The sequence below is a fragment of the Mya arenaria genome, chromosome 13 (assembly GCF_026914265.1).
Source record: "Mya arenaria isolate MELC-2E11 chromosome 13, ASM2691426v1".
NCBI lineage: Eukaryota > Metazoa > Mollusca > Bivalvia > Myida > Myidae > Mya > Mya arenaria.
In genome coordinates this window covers 53,044,919-53,069,474 of record NC_069134.1, presented here as the reverse complement: position 1 = coordinate 53,069,474, position 24,556 = coordinate 53,044,919, and the positions used below count along the sequence as shown (strand labels likewise).

At 34.2% G+C, this 24,556-nt stretch overlaps 2 protein-coding genes across 2 annotated transcripts; one reads left to right on the top strand and one right to left on the bottom strand.

The window, feature by feature from the left end:
• Positions 1–358: 358 nt before the first annotated feature.
• On the bottom strand, positions 359–15,536 carry LOC128214406 (actin-binding protein IPP-like). The gene is made up of 11 exons (XM_052920859.1): positions 15,417–15,536; positions 12,752–12,825; positions 12,001–12,118; positions 11,570–11,705; positions 10,501–10,629; positions 9,988–10,070; positions 9,070–9,172; positions 7,765–8,311; positions 7,142–7,311; positions 6,010–6,230; positions 359–4,195 (listed from the first exon to the last, which is right to left on the bottom strand). The coding sequence occupies exons 1-11, from the start codon at positions 15,534–15,536 to the stop codon at positions 3,971–3,973; spliced, it is 1,926 nt and encodes a 641-aa protein (XP_052776819.1). The 3' UTR covers positions 359–3,970.
• Positions 15,537–15,547: 11 nt separating this feature from the next.
• On the top strand, positions 15,548–23,088 carry LOC128214407 (uncharacterized oxidoreductase YjmC-like). Its single transcript, XM_052920860.1, has 10 exons — positions 15,548–15,797; positions 16,521–16,709; positions 17,096–17,157; positions 17,750–17,803; positions 18,822–18,920; positions 19,261–19,326; positions 20,034–20,222; positions 20,654–20,749; positions 21,639–21,749; positions 22,062–23,088. Exons 1-10 carry the CDS (start codon positions 15,548–15,550, stop codon positions 22,107–22,109), a joined length of 1,164 nt encoding a protein of 387 aa, XP_052776820.1. The 3' UTR covers positions 22,110–23,088.
• Positions 23,089–24,556: the final 1,468 nt, after the last annotated feature.

The window sequence follows — 24,556 nt, the reverse complement described above, 5'->3', positions numbered from 1 at the left end:
TATTAAATACCCCTCATAAACAAAGCATGTTGATACAAAATGGAATGTTCTGTTTTATAAACTAATATATGACACAGGTACACTTTGTTTAACAAAGTAAAGTAGCACTTACACATAACACATATATCAGAACCAATTTAGGACAAACTTTGGCCAAATTCCCAATGCTAATACATATAGCCTTTTTCCAAAAGATAAAATAAAATTCCCAATTTCTGTTTAAAAAAAATAAACAAATAATAATAATTATAATAATGTATATATATATATATATATATATATATATATATATATATATATATATATATATATATATATATATATATATATATATATATTAAAAGATTTATCTTTTCTGTCTATTTTATTTAAAGGCAATCATTGTTATTTCTAAGCAAAATTTGAAGAATTTTAGCCCAAATTACCCTTTTTCCTAATCAAAGGCCTCAGCCTGTTTCCCCATATGGTGACAATACAAACACTGTATCATAAATAGTGAAATGAAAGACATATATGCTTGGCTATAATGTTCAACATGCACATGTACAATTTAACACTGATGTGGTTAAGATATAAATTCTAAAACATGTACACCGCACTATACACAAAGTAATCAGTTGATGTTATTTAAATGTTTGAAGTAATATTTCAACAGTTTTTTGTTTGCCTTACTTTAATTATAATAAAACACATATTGACTTTAAAATCACATTTAATGGGGCTAGACACCAGATGGTTCCAAAATCAGCAAATACATTATTTCTACAAGAAAAGACTAGAACTGTCTATACAAGCTAGTTAGAGGTCGCTGACACGATCATTTTATATAATTAAAACAATATTTTGTTTAAAATGTTCACAAATTTATAATGGTTTACCTGTGTATATTAAGCATGTGAAAGTCACGTGATTAGTACAGATACATATACCTGTATACATATTTTTAAATGAACTGGGATTGATGTGGTAGAAAACCCAAGTAAATTTCGAATTGGAAAAATACGAAAAAACTGCGAATGATACATGTGTCGTCAGCGATGTGATACGTCAGTAAGAATGACTCAATGATATCAATTTTATGTAAGTTTTTGACAATTTTCATTTTTTCTAGCAATTGTATCATCTGGTGTCTAGTCCCTTTAAAGTAATTAATTGTCTGCCGCACATCAGCTGTACATGAAATGTGTCTCCATGGTAAATAAACAGCTTAAACTTCCATAAAAGGAAATAAAATTGGCACTTTTATATATAAACATTCCTCATAAATATAACTATCTATGTTTGGTATGAAATCAGACATTATATTGCACACAATTAAATACAGAAAAACGTTTATGTGTACCATACTATAGTAAAAGTTTGTGGGGCACGCAATAATTTGCTGCAATAAATGCTTACTATGTGTATCAGAAATGTATTCAATCTAGAAATTGTTTTGAAAAAAGTGACATTTGTACTAATTTATACATCAGTCTGACTGAAATTGAGGACGGTCATGTTTTATGATAAATATGGCAAAATATGATACACATAAATTAAGCATTTATAATGTTAAGATAGTTACCACATGAGTGATAATTTAAAGATGCACTCTTAATACCAAATAAGATTTACCCCAATTAATACTATTGTTTTAGTATTCCAAAAAGGATGAATAGATGTTGAAAACAAAGGTTCTTATGAAGAATACTGAGTTTAATTTGAAAGAAAGGTGCATAAAACACGGTATTCTACCTTATGAGGCTATAGTAGACCACAGTAAATCTTTTAGCATTCACCAATCATTTAATATTTTTGCGTTTTCAGTCATCAGTATTGAATATTTGCGTATTCTTGTTATCAGTATTTAATATTTTCCATAAATGCATTATTGAGTAAGTATTTAAGTAAATTTATCAGTCAACATTTAAGTTTGTTATACATGTGTATGCATTGTTTTTGAATAAGAGTGTCACTTTAATGGCCACAAATTATAGCATATTTGAAAGGGGGTGCTACATGAAAGCATGTTATTAAGTTATTCGAAACTGTTGAAACAGACATTTTATTTTTTATTAGTGTGGTCGACATCCTTGACAAATGTACTGCTTTCCATCTATTGACTTGTTCTGAGCAAGTGTGGTAAGTTTGATCTTAATAGCTTGAATGTTTTTAAGTCATCAACAAAACCATAAAATATGGCATAATTTTTAAGAATACAAAGGTCCATAAATGTGACAATATTTAAGCATAAGTTACATAACTTGTCATAAAAGAGAGTATTATTACTGTGAGCGAGTAAATAATGTTTTGAACTTAATATCTTGACAGACAAACAAACAGACAGGATGATAACCAAAGGGCATCCGCAAAAATTTTGTGGGCCTGATGAAATTGGCTTTGTCCGGTTAGCGCAGTGGTTAGCGCACTCGCTTCTCACCTAGGCGACCCGGGTTCGATTCCCAGCTTGGGCGCATGTGAGTTTGGTTTGTGGTCACCAAGCCGGACAAGTGGGTTTTCTCCGGGTTCTCCGGTTTCCCCCACAACACAAGACCACACTCTCGCGTAAAATCGTGCCAACGAGAGTGATTAATATAATGTTGTAATAACTTGTTTCACAATCGTTGTAAAATAAATATGTTTAAACTAAACTAAATTGGCTTTCTTGACTCTTTTCTTTGTTGAATGAAAGTGATTTTCTGAGTGTGAGTCAAGACTCCATCTAGAGACTGATCGCAATCATGAGACCTGGCCACAATTTTTCGAAACTTCTTAATTTCCTTATAACAGGATCAAGCTTAGCTCACTATTTTTTGTTTTGGCATAATTTGTTAAATACTTAATACTTTAAGTTAGAGTTTTTAATCTTTAATAATGAGATATCTTAATGATATTCACAATAAGCCTTTCTTCATTTATCAAAATCCAATTTAAGTATGTATTTTGGCTAATAAGCAGTTTCGAGAAATTTGGGCCAGATCTAGGACAAATTGTCTAATATTGACATATTGTATGAATCAAGACATAATAATTGTTTATGTGAGGGAAGCAAGTTAACATTATAAGCAACATAACAAAACAAACAGTGACTAGAAAAGAATCTCAAAGATAATGCAATGCAATAATTAACATACAGCTGATAAGAAAATACACGATCAACTTAGTGGAAATTGTTCTCTGCAAATGGAAGATAATAAATAGGAAAAGTGCTTTGTGTCTGTCTCAGAAACTTAAAAAAATCATATCCCATGAACTTTGTTGGAATCAATGCTATATTATTCTGATAAGAATACAGAATTCACTTTGGGAAAATAGGCATGAATATTCCTATGCAACTGTAGGTACTTGGCTGTTCTGTATCGCTTGGTTGTGCCTCGACCGCTCAATCAAATGTGTGGACTTTATTCCTGAGAACATGGTTTTGCAATTAATTTGCCTAGAGTATTCAATGGAGTTACATACTATGAATAGACTTTGTACTGAGAATGCCCATAAATGGGCAAGTCAAATCTTAACACAAACAAGTATTTTTGTCTGAAAGTCATGTGTGATGTCTAATGATCATGATTAAGCATACAAATAAGTCCCCTAAGCAAAGCAATCTCTCCACCCCAAGAATACACAGTCAAAATCCAAAACAATAATCCTAAACAATAATCCTTAACTAAAGCAGATACTGATAAGTCATAAAATTTCGAAACAAAACCCTTCAGTTCTCTTTCACTTATTTTCAAATTAAATGAAGCTGTTTCTATCAAATAAGTTAATAACTTAACATTTTCTCAATTTTCTATTTAAGCTATGGTTGAACCGTGTTGGCTGGAACTCATATGGCTTGAATTACTTGATGGCTCGAACTAGATGTAAAGGACCGATTGCCTTATATTGAAGGTAAACAATCCTGCTTGGCTGGAAATTTCCGAGGCTCGAGGTGTTTTCACCGGTCCCTGAGAGTTGGAGCCAACAGGGTTTGACTGTATTTTTGTTCTGTTCAGATAACCACAGCAGCACCCTCACAACGACTAGAGAGCATTTTCCCGAGGTCGGTCCATGTGTCCGTCAGTGGATCATACCCCTCCATGGTGTCGAGGGAGCTCGGCGCAGTGTATTCATCCTCGTAACTCCGCCCTCCCATTACATAGAGCATGTTGTTTACGACAACAACTGTTGGACCTGCGCGACCTTGACACATGGGTGCCACATCCACCCAACAACCCTAGAAACGGAGAAGTTGGAAAAAAGTAGATTACAATGTTAAAAATGTAAAAGTTGGAAAATTGTAGATTACGACGCTAGAAATGGAGAAGTTGGAAAATTGTAGATTACAACTCTAGAAATGGAGAATTCAGTAAATTGTAGATTACAACGCTAGAAATTGAGAAATTGGAAAATTGTAGATCACAACCACAGAAATGGGGTTATTGGAAAAATGTGGATTACAACCAAAGAAATGGAGAAACTGGAAAATTGTAGATTAAAACCACAGAAATGGGGTTATTGGAAAAATGTGGATTACAACCAAAGAAATGGAGAAACTGGAAAATTGTAGATTACAACCACAGAAATGGGGTTATTGGAAAAATGTGGATTACAACCAAAGAAATGGAGAAACTGGAAAATTGTAGATTACAACCACAGAAATGGAGAAATTGGAAAATTGTAGATCACAACCACAGAAATGGACAAATTGGAAAATTGTAGATTACAACCACAGAAATGGAGAAATTGGAAAATTGTAGATCACAACCACAGAAATTGGGTTATTGGAAAAATGTGGATTACAACCACAGAAATGGAGAAATTGGAAAATTGTAGATTAAAACCACAGAAATGGAGAAATTGGAAAATTGAAGATCACAACCACAGAAATGGAGAAATTGGAAAATTGTAGATTACAACCACAGAAATGGACAAATTGGAAAATTGTAGATTACAACCACAGAAATGGACAGATTGGAAAATTGTAGATTACAACCACAGAAATGGACACATTGGAAAATTGTAGATCACAACCACAGAAATGGACAAATTGGAAAATTGTAGATCACAACCACAGAAATGGAGAAATTGGAAAATTGTAGATCACAACCACAGAAATGGACACATTGGAAAATTGTAGATCACAACCACAGAAATGGAGAAATTGGAAAATTGTAGATCACAACCACAGAAATTGGGTTATTGGAAAAATGTGGATTACAACCAAAGAAATGGAGAAATTGGAAAATTGTAGATCACAACCACAGAAATGGACAAATTGGAAAATTGTAGATCACAACCACAGAAATGGAGAAATTGGAAAATTGTAGATCACAACCACAGAAATGGACACATTGGAAAATTGTAGATCACAACCACAGAAATGGAGAAATTGGAAAATTGTAGATCACAACCACAGAAATTGGGTTATTGGAAAAATGTGGATTACAACCAAAGAAATGGACAAATTGGAAAATTGTAGATCACAACCACAGAAATGGACAAATTGGAAAATTGTAGATCACAACCACAGAAATGGACACATTGGAAAATTGTAGATCACAACCACAGAAATTGGGTTATTGGAAAAATGTGGATTACAACCAAAGAAATGGAGAAATTGGAAAATTGTAGATTACAACCACAGAAATGAAGAAATTGAAAAATTATATAATCTTTTTTCTCATTTTAAGAATACAATCATCAAATTAAGATTTTTCTGAACAAGCCCAAATAGTGAATACTCTAATTTTATATTTTTTTAAGACAATAACTCAGCATATAAGCATGAATATAAAAACATTTTCTTTTATACATGCCTGCACTTGTTTTGTGGCACAAATTTCTATCACTTAGATTACCATAAGAGAGCTTGAGAACTTGATGGAAGGTATTATTTTGGAATATTGTTTAGCTTACAAGTAACACACAGTTTTAGATTACCATTGAAGTTTTCAGACATGTGGGTTCCTAAACACCATTGCAGAAAACCTCATTAAAAATAAATGCTTCTAAGCATGGTAAATCATTGAACAACAAAAACCACTTAACCTTTTTTAAATCTAGTTTCTCAACACTGTTGAGTGCTCCCTCGCCTTCATTCCACCCACCAACCGCGTACAAACACTCGTAAAGAAAAGCCACCCCTGGATAAGACCTCCTAGTGTTCAGGTCCGGTAGAGATGTCCACTCCTTGGTCACAGGATTGAAAGACTCGGCAGAGGTTAATTCATCTCCAAGGTCATTGCTTCCCCCAACGATGTACATTAAACCTGAAAATTAAATGCTTTTTAAAAGCATGTTTCAATCTCTTTATCATACATCATTTTCAATAAGTAAAATTCTTTTAGAGAATTTTTAGCCTCAAAATGAGTATCATGATCAATTGCATAATTATAACTACCGTACAACTACGGTAAATAAACAAATATTAGATGCTTTCCTGTGGTTTATAGCGACTTATCAGTGAAATAAAATTGATATTTCACTGTTTTAAACAGTAAATATATCTATTTTATAGTATTCACTGTTTTGAAATTTTAAGCCTGCTCTAAGTTCAATATTAAATGTCAGCGTGCACATGGATGGGACACAATTTCAACATAATTTCCGATGTTAAGAGCGCATACAAATTGGCGCGATTTTCTAAAAAAGTGTAATTGAATGACTTATAATTCCAATTTTAGGCATATAATAAAAAGAAAAATTGTTTGTTTCAGTGGAAGATAGCTATATAATTCACTTCAATGCTCACTTGTTGAAAAAATATTATGATCTTACACTGAAACAAACAATTTACCTCTATATGAATATAAATATAATAGTAGATACTTATAGATATTGTTAAAGTAGCCAATCTACCCAGTTTTGATGTACGGACGAAATCGTTGGCTCAATATTGCTTGGCTCCATTTCCTTCTTTCTCTATATTAGCATTCCCGCTTGGCTCGATATTCGCTTGGCTCGATATTCGCTTGGCTCAAAGTATTTTGGCCGGTTCATGGGATATTGAGCCAACGGGTTTATACTGTATTTTAAAAACTGTTCTAATTATAACAGAAGAAAGACTTAGAAAAAAAATTCTGATAAATTTTCAATTTGTCTTGATTTTTATTTAATTTAATACTCATGTTTTGATGTATTATTATTTTGCAATAAACACTTGTTAAACCAAATCACTCACCATTATCTGAAGTACAGCCCATCCAGCATCTCAGCGACCTACAGTGAGCTATGACGCTCCACGTCTGCTGGTCTGGGTCATACCGCTCAACCGTTCCTCCAATCTCCGAGCCAATCCAGCCACCCACAGCGTAAAGACAATTGTCAATCGTGCACACACCTAAGCCACATCTAAATGTAGTAGAAAAAAGTATAATGTTAGTATAGAAAAAGCCTTGCAGGCAAACATCAACCCTTTGTCTGTTGTTGATTCTAAAGTGTAAAGGGGAATGACATGGCAATGATTACAACCAGAGTTATAGACCTTACTTCAAATGTGTGCATCGACTCTTACAACATTTGTACCAAGTTTCAAGCCAATATCTTGAACATATTTTGGACTAAGGCCAAAGCTGAAGATTTTACATGTTTTGTTTCATTGACATTCATCTAAAAAAACAAAAACAATTAGTAACAAAGATTGATGTTACACAATATGACTTAAGTCCATTTTCTTCCTACAGGACATGTGTTACTTTTAGGACAGTATACGTTTGATAAGATGGAAAGTTACAACATTTTAAAGGTTTCTGATCAATTTTTTAAGGCTTGCACAGCCCATGTCATTGTTTTATTTTGCTTTACCTTGGTGAGGTCATCCCAGGAATACACGTCCACTCGTACGTAATCGGGTCGTACATTTCAATCGAGTCCAGAATCAACATGTCGTTTTCCCCACCCACCACACATACTTGTCCGTTTATAACACCCGCACCAAGAGCACTGCGATTAAACTGAAAACTCGGACACTCGTGCCATATCTTGAAGAATGTGTCGTATCTTTCCACAGTGTTCAACGTCAAAGCGTCGCTCCAACGACCACCTTTGGGTCTCGTGAAACCACCACATATGTAAATATTTTTTCGTGAGCACTGTCTAGGCACTAAATGATATGGTTTTATGTTAACATTTTTCGCTTTCTTTTCAAATACACCAAAAAGTTTTTTATCTGTTCGAAAATCATTAACAATTTTTTGAAGCGCTATTTTTATACTGAGATCAGAATCTGGAACTGAGTTAATATATTTTTCCATCTGGTTTTCAGAAATTATTGGAAAGCGTATTGGCGACATGACTTCAAAGATGTGAACTTTTCTCTCCAACGAGTTGTGCTGCACCCAGTCCATAGCAGCTGATAAAAAAGAAATAGTTCATACATATTGGGCCTGTTCAAAACTTTGTTTAAGTTAACAACCTTGATAACGTCATCATTGTTAACTTTCAAATCATTACTGCTCTGGAAGCTTTATGGATACACTTGTGATTTGCTATATTTCTAACAAATTAGGTACAAATGTTTAAGCTATGATTATTTTTATCTATATTTAAATATGTGAGCACATTTTCAAGTATTTAATTATTAAAAGTTAACAATGATGTCTTAAATAATGTTGTATTAACTTTAACAAAGTTCTGACCCATCGGCTCATTGATACATGCAAGTGTTAACATTTGAAACATATTAAATTGATTAGAGGGTAAGACATTTCTAGTGCTGTCTGCTTTCATACAAACAGGTTGTGGGTTTGATCCCGACCAAGAGTACTTTCTTTAATATGACCTCTCAAAAAGAATATCAGTACTGCTTTCTACCAAGGAAATGGACTGGAGTGTGATTCATATCAGCTTTCAACTGTCTTAACAATCAGGCTAGCATTAATTTGTATAGATTAAATTTACGGGTATAACAGAAAAATCAAACAGCTATGTAGATGCAAAATACAAACATCCTCTACCTATAGGAAGAAAATTCGTGAATGAAATATCATTGAAAATTTTGAACATCATCATTTTGTATTCATCATAATACTAAGCACGGTAAATATAAGCATCAGGCTTGGGCTAAATTTGAGAGCAGATACTACATGTATTGAAAGACTAACAACTAACCTTTAAAGACCTGAAACTCATTTTCCACATGCAGCAGTTCACTTGCCAGGAAGTGGGTTACGGTCTTTGTGTCAAGTGATAGAAACTCCTCCTCCTGGCTCACCTGGTGATGGGAAGTATTCGGACATTAGTTGCTCATTAAATTGGCAACATCTTGGAAACAAGAGCGTCACTGAGTGAACTCCAATGCTCATCATGCCTGTTGTTGTGTTTTAAGTTGAAAAAGGGACATAACTCCACATTTATTCAAATGAGTATTATGGACCTTGATGTTTTACTCCCACGAGAAACATGTTATACAAAGTTTAAATTGAATGTCTTTAACGACTTTTGAGTAATGGCAAAGATAACAGTTTTTGCACAACAAGCAGCTGACACCAACGCTATGAAATAACATTTAATCTTCGAAAAACTGACTAGCTAAAAAGATGGTTTGGGAATTAGTCAGAAATATTTTGGTGTTGAATCAATTGGGAAAATGTCAATGAAAGGGAGAAAAGTATGAGAGGGGATTATTATGGGGAAAAATCAGCAACACATTAGGGAAAAACAGTAACACTTTGTGAAAAATCATTAACATGTTCAGAAAAAATAAAAGACAATTCAGAGTGAAAGCATGTACTTAATAGTAGCTTTTAGTTTAGACAGCAAAAAATCCATTGTTGGGAAATATAAATTTTATTTATTTGTTTTACAATGATTGTGATTCACATTATTACAACACTATATTAATCACTCCAGTTGGTGCGATGTAATGCAAAAGTGTGGTCTATTTTTGTGGTGAAAACTGGATTCACTGGAAAAAAACCTTTTGTCGGTCTTAGAATCAAACACACATATGTCCAGGCTGTGAATCGAACCTGGGACGCCTTGATTAGAAGTGAGTGTGCTAACCACTGAGCTTACCAGACACCATACCTTTATAAAGTTCTTGTGTATGTAGTTTTCAGCATCCCTTTTTAACACACTGCAGGCAACTGCCTCAGCAAATTGGTATATACCTGTATAAAATACACTTGGTTTAACAAAATAAAACCTAATTTATTGTCCAAATCTTAAAAAGAACTTGCTTCAACAATCACAAAAATCTTTAAAAAGGGGAAATTACACAATATTCACCAACATAAAAATACTGAGCTGAAGATGACGTCATATGTTAAAAGGGAAGTAAGATCGTCCTGAGTCCTGAGCAAAAAAATTAGTATATATAATTATAGATTAGTGCCATACTGTACATGTATAACTTTAAGAAGAGTTCCTACTGATTGGCATATAATGGATCCTCGAGAGAACTTTGAGTATAGAACATGTGATGTGCTGAATACCTGAAGGTACATTTTATTTCCTTTATTTCATATGCAAACATCACGTACACAAATTCATCCAAGAAGACTTTTTTTCCTAATTTATCACAAATTATAGGAACCCTACCCATACAATTATCCGGCTGTAGTTTGCTATGGAGAAATTTGGCACACGCGGATACCACATCCACGATGGCTAACATATCTGCGGACACCAGCAACTCCTCACAGTTATCAACGGTAACTTCCACGTCTCCTATGATAAGTAATATAGGGTCAGACATCATAAAAAATAATTTAGTGTAAAATGTGGACAAAGTGCTTATTTAAAAGATCAAACATACTTAAATTTTAAATAAGAGCTCTATTGTTTATAAGCTTTTAAAAATTTAACAGAAAATGCTCCTTTTTGCAGAAAAGCATTATTAACACATTTTAAAATAGAACTATAAAGCATAATTTAAGTAGATTGTCAAAACAGCTGAAAGCTGATATGCATTGCTCTCGAGTACCTTTCCTGCATAGAAACCAGTACTGTTGTCCATAATTAGAGGTTGTGAGAAAGTACTCCCGGTGGGAATCGGCTACATGACATCTAGAGTTAGAGGTGGACACCTATACCCACAAGACCACTCTCCCCCTCTATGGTATTAATTGCGCATGGTAAGTGCAAGATAGGGACAATTGTTTAGAACTTTGTTAATGTTCAGAACGTTGCTAACGTCATAGGGGTCACAAAGCTTTGACATTTCATATATCATCTTAAAGATCATGCACTCTTACTCCCAGATAAGATTTACCACAATTACAAATGTTTAAATATACCAAAACGGATGCATAAATGTCGAAAACAATGATTCTTATGAAGGATACCGAGTTTAATTTGAAATAAAGGTGCAGAAAACATGGTATTTCTACCTTATGAGACGATAGTAAAACACAGTAAATCTTTTAGCATTCACCAATCATTTAATATTTTAGGTGTTCAGCTATTGCAAATACACGGTTACAATTGTGTAGTCTGTAATTAATAGTTTCCATTAATACCTTACTAAGTAAATTGTTAAAGCACTCAAAATTTATGTTCATTTAATATTCATTTAATATTTATTATGTATTGATTTTGAATAAGAGTGTCACTTTAAGTGGTATTCTATCTCCAATAAACACTACAAACCCAACAAAAATAAACCAACCTGAGTAAAGAAAATCCAACAGACATGAGAGTATTTCCTTAGTGACACCACCAATAACGATGGCCTCCTTGTCATGTTCCGCCATGTTGTTCACAAACATTGCGTGGAAGTAGGAGCTGCCCGCCATAAGTATCACCTGAATTAAAAAGCAAACACACATTTTTTACTACAGGCTGCAAATAAGGAAAACCTTACCTCGACAGTCAGTTGAATAAAGCATGATCACAGTGCTATTTTGTACCAGTTGTATCAATCCAACAGCGGCATTGACCAGACAGTTTCAGCACTTCAAAGAGTTTCCTATTATAATCCAAGTATTGGTTATTGATTGAAAACTAAATTGTGGCACCAATGTGAATAACACTGATGTTGGACAAATCAATCCCCATAACTAAGGAATTCTCAAAAATCAAACCCAAAAATTCATGTACCTTGTGGCAGGGAAAACTTTGGCCCTCAACTTGAAGGGTAACATCACAGAATGTACTGTCATTTCTCAGGATTTGTAGACTCTTAAAGAAGGTTTCCTGGTAGCTCTTGGAATGAGACCTTGTTAAAAGAAATGAAACATATTTACAGCATATAAAACATGGTATGATGCTTTATCAAATAACATTCTTTATTAAGTATTTCATAAACATTACTCTCATGAACATTTCTCTCATGAACATTACTCTATGAACATTACTCTCATGAACAGAACTCACACTTACAGCTCTCTCATGAACAGAAGTCACACTTACAGTAATCTCATAAACAGAACTCACACTTACAGTTCTCTCATGAACAGAACTCACACTTACAGTACTCTCATGGACAATTATCTTATAAAAAATACTCTCATGGTCAATTCTCTCATTAACAGTACTCTCATGAACAATGTTCTCATGAGCATTACTCCCATGAACAGTACTCTCAAAAAACAATACTTTCACGAACAGTACTCACATGAACAATACTTTCATGAACAGTAATCACATGAACAGTACTCTTGTGAACTATTCTCTCATAAACAGTTACATGTTTGGATGCGTCATGGTGTTTGTCAAAATACTCAATTTCTTAACTACATGTACTCTCATGTTTCAAGTCCTCAAATGGAATTCAAAACAATGCTTTTGATGTATTCCACAAGTGAACATTTTGAAATAGTTAAGTCAAACAGTGAATATGTATGTGTACCTGTAGACATCCCCATTGTTGAATGCTCCACCATCCAGTTTAAGGCCAGCAGCTGCTCCCTCAGATGAGGCCATCTGTAACATAATTAAAGGATTCCTGAACATACTGGAAGATGATGCATATCATATGGCGTTGTGTTATTGTGAACATGATTGTGTAATAAGCTTCAGGTGAATATTTTTTAATGCTGCCACAACTGATGATGCCAAGGTAATAATTATACATAAACTGTTTCCTTTCAAACCAAACAAGTCAAAAACATCTCGATTTATATTCAAAAGAATCTGTATGATGACCATTTAGGACGGATTATGAATAGAGAGTGCTTTCCACTTATTAACAGACCTATAAATGGACCTACTTCAGAACATCAATGATCTCTGATCTACATCTAAAGATATATCACAAAAGTTTCAGTGCCAGCATTTTGTTTATGCTTCAAGTTATGAGAGCAAGCACTGTTCTGTAAATTTTTTGAACACCTGTAATATGCAATATATATGACATTTTCCTGAAACCAGAGAGGACTGAATTAAATCGTAAACTGTAATTTGAGCTTTTCTTTTTCAACCTAATCCGGCTGGAAATACCAGGCAAGTGAAATGAATTGAAATATAAAGTATTTATAACTGTTTGTAAATTAACTTAGTACCAGGCAAGTGACATGAATTGAAATATAAAGTATTTATAACTGTTTGTAAATTAACTTAGCAAAAATAAATTTGTCAATCTTGAAAGTAATCAAAGCACCATTGCTTTGCAATATTACACCAAAAAGTAAGTCAAATAAATTTTGTTCCGCCTCAACAGCAGCTTTGAACAGTCAGTTTTAACACTTCAAAGCTTCTCACCTGTCACCATGCCCTTCATGAAAGTGGAATTTAAATCTACAATTCAATTGGTCAGTTCAAGCGACACTAATGCAAATTGTAGATTATTTATACTGATTCAGGTGTACCTGGTATGAGCCAGCCTCTTTAACAGTCAGTAACATATCATATGGCACATGATACATTAAAGTTAAATACATCGATCATCGACAGTGGTGCAGTCCGTGAGTTTGATGTTTTAAGTCAGACCACAGGCTAAGATATATATGCAATTGAAATGACATTCACTTGGTGGATTGATCAAGGCATGATCATTTAATACTCCAAATGCTAATTTTCGAACAGCAGTACCCAAGATAATATGCAATGATACCAGAACCTGAGGTGAGATACTAACTATGTTCTTTTGCTACTGGACTATAATCTATCGATACATAACGATATGTAACAAATTCATGTGCAATGATTTGTTATGCACCTGCAAAGAGCTACACAGTGCTCCCTGCTTATGCATCATCAACAACCACAGTATTTTCTTCTGTTACACCTCATACATACCGTTGGAAAATTGACTGATCAAATATCATTTCTTTGAATATGCATGAGGCAGGGGAGAAAACTCTTTTTCCAATGAAATTGCATGTTACATTTAAATAATCTTCAATAACACTGTTTTGTCAGTTGTCTCCACAGGTGAGTGATCTAAGTGGGTAGTTAAAATTTGTAGTGATCAGTGGTAGACCAATTTTAGTTCAATTGTAACATGCAACATCCAACAAGGACTACAGCGGACCATTACATTACTTTCCCCTCCGAGAAGACTCGTTCTGAGTCTTGGCCTGGGAATCTCATGGGTGAGGCAACTCTGTTCCGGCAATTGTCAATATCCCATCGCTGCCACCATTTGTAACGCGTGCCGTCCAACAAGGCCAACAGATCCCTTCAGAGAAAAGCATGCTCAACCCTGAAGGGGTCCACTGGTCTTTATATTGTAACGGTCCGCTATAGGCGGCGGATGTGCGTTACGCTTCTATGCGCTTGCTAGAAAGCTCAGCTGTCCTGTGAGGCATAGTAAGTTGGAACTTTAACAATATTTCAGAGAAAGCGCTGTTTTCCTGATGGTTAATACTCCGTATAAAACGGAAGTACGTTCATTCTGGATGTAAACTTGGTTGGTAATATGCAAATTAGCAAAGCATGGGCTATGTGAGAATAGAGAAGTTAGTGTATATAAAGACCAGTGGACTCCTTCAGGGTTGAGCATGCTTTTCTCTGAAGGGATCTGTTGGTGTTTGTTTCATTACGCCAGAAAGCTCGGCTATCTGGTGTTTGTTTGTTAACGTCGCACGTTACAATATACAGTAAATTCTAAATTCTACATGGAGCAAAGGCTTTGCTAATTTGCATATTACCAACCAAGTAAACATACATACTACAAACGTACTTCCACCTATAATGGAATGTTATACTATGAATGCACATTCGCTGTCAACACAGCAAACCGACTTACACAATAAAAGCTTTTGCCAAAATACTTTTTCAAGCAACTTCGGGAAATTTAACTGCCCAATTATTTATGATAACGAGCTTTTCCTTTCCAATATGCACATGGTTAACAGTGCAGTTAGTGTATCAGGGGTACCTGACAATGTGCTTCTTAAGCAACTCACCCCTGGTAAGGGCACCCCATTTCATCCCCTCCCTGTGGTACTTTGATTTTAGAAAAAAATCCAGTGCAATTGCAGATGACTTTAAGGACAGATATGATTTAATTTGCGTTTTAGTGATATAAAACGGATTTACTATTTTAACGTGTAAGAAAAATAAATGTTTACCTGGAAATGTGAGAAAATGTAAAAATCTTCTTTAAGCCGACATATTTCGTTGAAATCAACGTAGAAATCCGAAAATTCCGAGTCAGGAAAAGTACTCTTCAGTAAGAAGATAAATGTCATAATAAAGAATAATGGCAAACATCAAATTATCACGCCTTTTTAAAGCGAAACTAAACCCTTATTTTAGGTTGTCATCATGCAAACTTTCTGATTTTACACCGGAGAATAGATGGGACGCAGTTCCCAAGTCAGAGGTTGAGCGATTCATTATTGATTGCATGATAAAAGTAGGCACAAAAAGGGACCATGCAGTTAGCCTGGCCAACAATCTGATGACAGCTGATTACAGGGGACACTATAGTCATGGCCTAAATCGACTAGGTATAAGTGGCTTTATGATCATAATGTATTGTGGTAAAAAATGAAGTGCACACAATTCAATTACTCCTCATCATTGTATGTCTATTCATCAAATGAAAGTAAACCTGGTGTAGTGTGCCCGATGTGGGGATTGAACCCGAGACTGCCGGAACACTAGCACGGTAGTCTAACCAACTTAGTTAACAGGGTGGCTGGTTCGTACCCACAATGTATAAACATTTGCTGACGGGTTCCAGTTTTTGGTATTTTTGCTTTAACATCCTTATGATTTGCACACTTTATTTTGTAATTAAAAAAAAAATGCACATGTTACAAACCATGAGCAATTACTTTAAAGTACTGGGTGGAAAAGTGCACCCGGTGTGGGGCTCGAACTCACAACCATTGAAACACTAGCATGGAGCTCTAACCAACTGAGCTAATCCAGTGGCTGGTTCTTACCTATGCACACTACATAACTTTACATTTATAATATATATTTTTTGATACAAAACATGCTTGCAATTCTCTTTCACCACAAGTAATATTGCCACAGCAATATATGTATTCTTGATATGTGGCGAAATGTTCTCTTGGTAATCTACAACAAGTAATTTATTGTAAACAATTTATGTCATTATCATTGGAACAAGAATGGAATTAAATAATGTGGGAAATGTTATGGCTTATGATATTCATTGAAATGGGGCCCTGATTGATAGATACACATGGTTTCTTTTACAGACATGTATGTACATGACATACAGTCAGGGATAACAGTGAGTGATGCCGAACCAAAGATAGTTAAAGAAACTGCAGCCACAGCTTTTGTCAACGGCAACAATGTGTTGGGACCTGTGGTTGGAAACTTGTGTATGCAAACTGCCATCAAGAAGGCTAAAGAGAGTGGAGTTGGATGGGTTGCAGCAAATGGTAATAAGGCTTATAACAAATAGAGAGATAGATAGATTTATTCATACATATATATATATATGTCATAGCAACAAACCAAATATTTCATAAAGTTATATTACAGACTGATTAACAAATTATAAGGGATGATATCTTTACTAAATCACAACATCATTAGAATGCGTTGGATACATGTACGTGCGTTAATAAAGATTTAATTCAATGTGACAAATACATAGCACAGGATAACCCATTAAAGTTATTTAACTTATTTCCAATGGGGTCCTTAAAAATAATAAATATTAACGATCTAACTATCTAAAATGACAATATAGAACTTTAATTGTTACCAAATTCATTGACAATGCATAATTTACTTTTTAAAAAGATAGTATATTATATTTCAGGCTCAAATCATTATGGTATTGCTGGTTGGTATGCAATGCAAGCAAGTAGCGAAGGCTTATTGGTATGCTGGATTCTATCTTATTATTTGATTAATTGTTTCACCTATTAAGCATGGATTACTTTATCTGTCTGTGTCCATGTCTCACTTTCCAATCAATAGGTTTTGAATGATTTGCTGTAGAGTCTTCAGACTTGGTATGCACATTGGTCATGTGGTCATGGTCAGAGGGGTCAGTAAATCAAAGAGCAAGGTCATGGTCATGGTGACCTTTACTAAAAAGTGACGAATTCTCCAAACAGGTGACACATCCCATTTGCATAACTCTAGAAACTCTAACTTTAACTCTGTTAGAATATACACGTTGATATTGTCCACATGAAGCTTAAGCTTAAGCAAAAGGCCAAGTATTGGCTCTAATTCATGTAGAAGTAGATTTTGAAATCAACTGCTTTTAAGTTTAGTATAAGCGTTTGAACTGGTTGTAAAATAGAGGTCATTTTATACAAATTATAACAAAATAATCGGAGGAAACATGCGGTTCTTTGCACTTTTGAGCGTGTTCATATAAAAAAATGTATGACAAAGATTGCTGCCAGACTTATGTAGATGAAAATTATCATTTTATAATATTTAAGTTTCTATTCTTTTCCAGGGTATGTCTTTTACAAATACCTCCCCACTTCAAGTGCCAACCAGGGCTAAAAAGGTTAGATTTCTAGACAGATTTATCTGTTGTTTATACTAATTCCTTTATCTCAATTGTGACAAAAGCTGATAGCAGTTCGTTTCCTGGGTAGAAGCTAGAACTGGTCTCCATTTTGAGAGGCTGTGAGAAGTAACCCTCTGGTGGGGATTGTAGCCATGACCTCTTTGCTGATACAAAACCACCCCTAGATTTGTCTTCAATATTTGTTCTTGAATTGCTTTTTGAAGAAAAATGATTAAGGAATAAAGTTAAATGTTGTCCTAGGCATTCTCATGCAAAAACTTTACCATCGAGCCATTCTTTAAAAAATCATATTAATGTGGAACATTGTTTAAATGTCTACAATGAGTCAATGACCTAATGCTTACCGTATGTGTAGCATTTCTGTCTTGTGCAAAGTTAATGAGTTGTGTATTTCACTACATTAATTATATAGAAAGTTACAGAGTTTTGTAAATTGTAAAACATTATTCTAGAATTTGAGGTAAAGATAAAATTCTGTTATAAGAAATAAGAATATCTTCATGGATTAGTCGCATTTTTCCTTTCACTGACAAAGACATTGGAGGACCTGTGATTTTTTCTGTCAAGATGTCTTTTGATAGTTAATGGACAAAAGTAATGAATAGATTGATTTTAAAATAAGTTTATCAACAAGTAAATATCATTGATGCTTCATGGAGTGTGCCACAATAATGATCATTTATTATATGCTTTCTGGTGGTTTATAGACATTTGTCAGTGAAATAAAATTGATATTTTACTGTTTCAAACAGAAAATATCAATTTCATATTTTTCACTGTTTTGAAATCTAAGCCCACTCTCTGTTTCAAATCAAACGCCAGCGAACACCAAAAGTGAACAGTTAAATATATTACCATCTTACACTGAAACAAACAATTATCCTCTATGAACTAGTACGTCTAACAGTAAAAACTATGCATTCACTGAATTCATAAGATCTCAATCTCCCTATAAACTCAAAGAGGATAATGATTTTTACATTAAACATTTCAGCCTGTGTTGGGAACAAACCCCCTCAGTTTAGCAGCGCCGGCCAAAAATGGTGACAGCTTTGTTCTGGACATGGCAACTTCAACCGTTGCTCTTGGAAAGGTATGTTTAATGATAACATAATAAGTGTATATATACTTGTGGGTACTCAAGTTTTTAAACCTTTTGTTGTAACAGCCACTGTATAAAACTCGATAATTCTTTAGTTTGATCAAGGTTATCTTACAAGTATATTGATAAGTCATATTTATCCAATAATAATTACTAACAAACCAAATTATTTAATTGTGCAATGTTGTAGTCAAATGTTTAAAACTATTATCCAACATGTTTATCTATTGGACAATAATTATCCAATAATCATTATTGATCAATCAATTCGCCTGAAACTATAGACTACCCAAAAGAACATTGGAAACAAGAAGAAACTCTCCATTTACAGATTGAGCTCCATGACAGGAAGAATATCCGAATGCCGAGTGGCTGGGGCGTAGACGAACATGGCAAGGTATATTTACAACCAGATACATTTTGTTAGATTCTCAGCCCAGACCTGCTGTTCAAAACCCCACCCCGAAACAGCTGGTCTGATTTTTAAAGAAAAAGTTGTTGTATTGTGATAGCCTTGGTGTCTTTCTCTGGTGCGGTGTCATGCGAAAACTTTAACCTTGGCCTTTACTCAAGAACTGTTTAAAAATTGTACTTGGTGTACATGTTGCCAGACGCACATGGGAGGCAAGGCCAATAACTCTGGCTTTCATAACTGTCCAGTTAAACAGAATTATGCTCTCTTGTTTGACTTATATATAAAAATAACATAAAAAGGTCCTAAAATTTGGTATGATGATTGGTCTGTATAACTTGCATTGACCATATTCTTAATGTTGAATTATTCATCTAACTACTGTAGTTTCGGCTGTCAGTAGGATGCATACATATTTTACTGTAAACTATAACTCAGCAACTCCTATAACAAAATTTAGAACTGGTCAATAACAATACCTACTATCCTCAAACTTGTTTTTATTTCTTATTCTAGAGTATATTCATCCCCTGCTGCTCACCAGACGGATATTGCATGTATGTCATACGTTTGCACCTTGAATGTTGAGATAATTATATCCTCACAATTCACATACTGTCGTACACTGTTAGGCCTCTGATATTTTCCATGTATGAAAGAACTGACTTATATCAATCCTATCTTCCTGACAGGTATCCACTGAGCCAAAGTCTGTCCTAAATGGAGGGGGTCTGATGCCCCTGGGTGGGGCAGAAGAGACAGGGGGATACAAGGGTTATGGGCTTGCGATGATGGTGGAGATATTCTGCGGTATCCTTAGCAACGCCAGCTATGGGCCTAACGTCAGGCGGTGGAAAAATACAGATAGGATAGCAAATTTGGTTTGTGAATGGATATTTATATCATACTTTCAACTTTTAAAAACTGTTATTAAGATATGTAAAGATTGACTGTCCATTACAATATTATTATGGCAGAAAAAAACAGATGAATTTATATTAGATTAATGATTTAAAGCAGATGTTAGTGATTTTGGTATGCAGAATATGATTAGAATACAGTTTTCAATTGATTTAAGTAGTATTGAAGTACTGCTTACAGTTTATGACAGTCCAAACCCGTTGACTCAATATTCCAGGGACTGGTCATAAAACTTCGAGCCTTTTCGAGACATTTAAAACAATTTGGTCTTTTACATCAAGTTTGAGCCAACGAGAAAATCGAGCCAAGCAGTATTAAGCCAATGGGTTTTGGACTGTACATGTAAATTCTACTAAATTGTAAAAGGTATACAACTATTTATATATTCCAGGGTCAGTGTTTCATAGCTGTAGATCCTGAGGCATTCGCACCTGGCTTCTCAGAGAGACTGGATGACCTAATTAACACCTGCCGACAACTGGAAGCCGTAAGAAACCTAGAACACTTGGATTTCTTTTAGTTCATCCATTTTTAGCTTATCTATTTTTTCAAAGGAAAGTAATCTGGGTATTGGCATAATTATGGTGTCTATGTCAACACCAATAATGCAAAAACTTTGACCTTGGCCATAAATCAAATAATGTTTAAGATGTTCAATTGAAACTTAATACATATGGTGACATGGTGCCAGAGGCAATACGCACCATGTTTAGCTTTGGCTTCAATAACTGTTGATGTATGCCCTTTTTGACAAACATTCAGACGAGCGCTGAGCATTCACATACTCTTTGTTGTGCTCGCTTTTTGGCATTCTTGTTTAAACATTTAAGTCAGTCAGTACTATGGTTGTCTTTGTCTAGTGCAAGCATTCTTTTTGGTGGAAAGTAAGAAATCATTCAAGAAATCATTCTAAATACTAAGTACTTGTGTTGACAATGACGATTCATATATGTGTTAAGTTGTTTCAATGTAAATTCAAGTATTGCCTATCATTCAACATGTGATCGACACAAAATAATACTTAACATTATAGAAAATATACAATATGATAATATGGTTTTTGAGCCTGGGTATTGGAAGGTTTTCTTGGCCTCTCAAAAAGGAAACCAGGGTCCATATTTAGAAACGTCTTGAGTCTGAATTTGAGACTTAAGACTCAGACCTTTAAATCTTAATTTCATCGTAAAGTTGCTATTTAAATGTTAACAAAATGATGCATAAAATGTTTAAAATAACATCTTTTACAATAATTTACTCTCTTTTTTTCATGTATATATATATCAAAGATACTCAGATATGTATTTTTTTAAATGCTTTTTTGAGTGTCAAACTATTAAGATGCTTGTTTGAACTTACCAAAATAAATACTCTTCCAGGTGGAGGGAGAGGAGGAGGTTTTAGTGGCAGGTGACCCGGAGAAGCAGCACATGAGTATGTGTGACATGAGAGGGGGAATCCCCTACCATGAGAAACAGATCGAGTTCGGGGTATGTGAGCTTTCTATTGCTTATTTTATACTAAAAAAATGATGTTACATTGGCATACAATCAAATGTTATTGTAAATCCTTTTATGGCATATAATGAAGTTGTTTTAGTTTAAGATCTCAATATATTTCACCTCATGATCACCAAAAGTAAATATTCCACTCATGGCTACGCCACTTATGAAATATAGCTGTTGGTGCTAACTCAGTGAAATATATCATGATCTTACACTGAAAAAAACTATTATCCTATATATCTTCTTGGTTAATCATTGCAAAATGAAATAAATCTTGCTTTTTTAATCTACTTGCAGATGGACTTGGCAGAACAACTTGGAGTTACTCCAATGAAAACTGTTTGAGATCTCCTTTTCCAGCATTTAAACAGGGTTGCCTTAATAAATATTTCAGGAGAAAACATTTTGCGTCCCTTACATGTATATTTTCTTAATGGAGACAATTTTGTGTTCATTTATGTGCCATAGTTACATCCAAAAATGTAAAAAATATTAATATTACTTACTTTTTGTTTTTTATAAAAATGTAAGTCACTGAGAAAAACCCTTAATTATGCAGATATGTGTATTGGTTTTATTAAATTGTTTTTTGATTAACTGTCTCAAAATGAGTCTGAACCAATTAACTCAAGATATTTTTTATGGTACAAATGAATCTTAATATATGGGTTTTTTTATGCTAATTTCAAAATATTTATCCAGCAATTACATGCAATAGAAGTATCATACTGTGGTGCGCTATGATATTATATTTTTAACAGTTTTTTCTTATTTGTTTTTCATTACTGCTTCTTCATGCTTTTCACAAATTTTATGCTGTGTTTTAGACAGTTTCCTTTGTTTTCGTCTATACATTAACTTCCATATCGGATTGGAATCTTAAGTAGAGCTTAATCATTCAATAACTTTCATGCATATAAATGACATGGCTCTTTACTTATTCTGCATGCTAGTTATTGAACATTGACCTCGGCAGCATGCTACAAAACAGATACGTCACCCTATACCAATGTTATGCTCTAGTATAATTTCACTTACTGGAGTTGTGGGTTGTTGGTGTCATAACTATTGTATATATATATATACAGTAGATATATTATGAAAGAATTTAGTCTTGGACATGTAAACAAGTTAATAATATCTTAAAAGTTTAAATTATCTTTTACTGTTGTTTTAATGAAGACAATCTTGTTTATTTATGATTTTTGTTGTTGAATATGAAACATCTCGAATTTATGTCTACGTGATTTGCACTGTGATACCAATATCAATGAAGGTGTATTTTATTTTACTTGTTTGATGAAATAAACAAACCTTCCTTATGATGAAACCTTGTTATTTTGCTGGGGTCTGATCAGGGTGCAAAATCAGCAGTCAATTTTTTGTTGTTGGCTCCTCGATCAACTGATTTTGAAGACTTCAATAATTATGTTCACAACGCAAATAGAAATTGTTTCAGCTGCGTACATTTAATGTGAAGGCAACACTCGGAGGTCAGATGTCAAACAGCTACATTCAGCTAGTTTCTTTTTTGAAGAATAAGTATTTGCATAGCCTTTGTGTTTATTGTTGTTGTTGTTGTTGTTGTGTAAAAACTGTAATTGGCCAGAAGTAAAATATCATTCAAAATATTCAAATGAAACTTGGTACACATGTTGCCAGACAATACGCACATTTTGAGCAAGGCCTTTCAGACATGATTGTTGATTTTGCCCAATTCATAACGAAATAAACAACAGATTCACACTGGCATTTGCTGAAAGGCAATCTTGTCTGCTCCAAAATTCCTAAAATTCTCAACCAATTTCAAGGAATTTGAACTTGGCACAAATGTTCAAGACATCAACCGGAAGATTTTGGTTCCAATTTGTGCCTTGGTCTATCAGAAATAATGGTAGCTTTAAGTCATTTTACTATAACAGAAATTGCATGCAGATCACCTCAAAATATCGTTTTTTTCCTGAATAAAATTGGACTAAAGCATGTTTTTCCAAGACATATCAGCAGGGATTTTCAGTTGAATAAATTTATTTTTTGCAAATTCAGTGCATGCTATTCCATTACACATACAACCAACCCAATGAAAGGAAAATAAAGAAATGCTGTATGGGCAGTTCTTGTTCGATCTTTGATAAGATTTTGTTAATCCATGAGTGCGTTCCTTGGATTAGTTGTACATTTCAATAGAACAATATTTACCTTATTCGTGCCGAGTGACCTAGTATATGAAGTTCTTTCAGTGAAAGGATATTTCATTGAATCGTTCCACAATTCAGGGCCATCTTTTCAAAAACTTGATGAGTGACCACTTGGTTCTGCAAGAATGAAACCACTTACCCAGATATTTGTTCAAAAGAGAAACTACAGGAGCTTGAAAATACTTGTTTATGGAGCTTTTAGCTTCTTTGTACACTTACACATTGCAACAAAGCAACCCCGAAGGTTTATAATTCAACAAAATTATTTATGTTTCTAAGTACTAAATTAGTTTTTTAGCACTCTTTTGAGGATAGCTACTAGTTGATATGTATCAATCTTGCATCCAGTTTCCTTGGAAGAGTGCTGAACTTATGTCGGTTTTGAGAAGCCAAGAAAACTCACCCGGTGGAGCACAAACCAGCGACATCTTACATAAAGGGCGGACACTCTACAACTATTTTAAGCTGAGGTTTGGAAAGGGACAGTTACAAAGACAGACCAGTAAAATGCCTGTAAGTTTTGAAAACTCACGAAGAATTTCATAGCTTTAACTAGTACCAGCTCTTCATCAAGGGATGATCTAGTGGGTGATT

Bases quoted from the DNA above. Each gene is read 5' to 3' on its own strand.
- LOC128214406 (XM_052920859.1), bottom strand. From the start codon at position 15,536: ATGACATTTATCTTCTTACTGAAGAGTACTTTTCCTGACTCGGAATTT. The intron at 12,119-12,751 runs GTACACATACAT...TCTTTTAACAAG, and splicing joins AACAATGGGGATGTCTACAG to GTCTCATTCCAAGAGCTACC. The intron at 10,630-11,569 runs GTTGGTTTATTT...TACTTATCATAG, and splicing joins GTTGGATTTTCTTTACTCAG to GAGACGTGGAAGTTACCGTT.
- LOC128214407 (XM_052920860.1), top strand. From the start codon at position 15,548: ATGGCAAACATCAAATTATCACGCCTTTTTAAAGCGAAACTAAACCCT. The intron at 15,798-16,520 runs GTATAAGTGGCT...TTTCTTTTACAG, and splicing joins TCATGGCCTAAATCGACTAG to ACATGTATGTACATGACATA. The intron at 16,710-17,095 runs GTAATAAGGCTT...ATTATATTTCAG, and splicing joins TGGATGGGTTGCAGCAAATG to GCTCAAATCATTATGGTATT.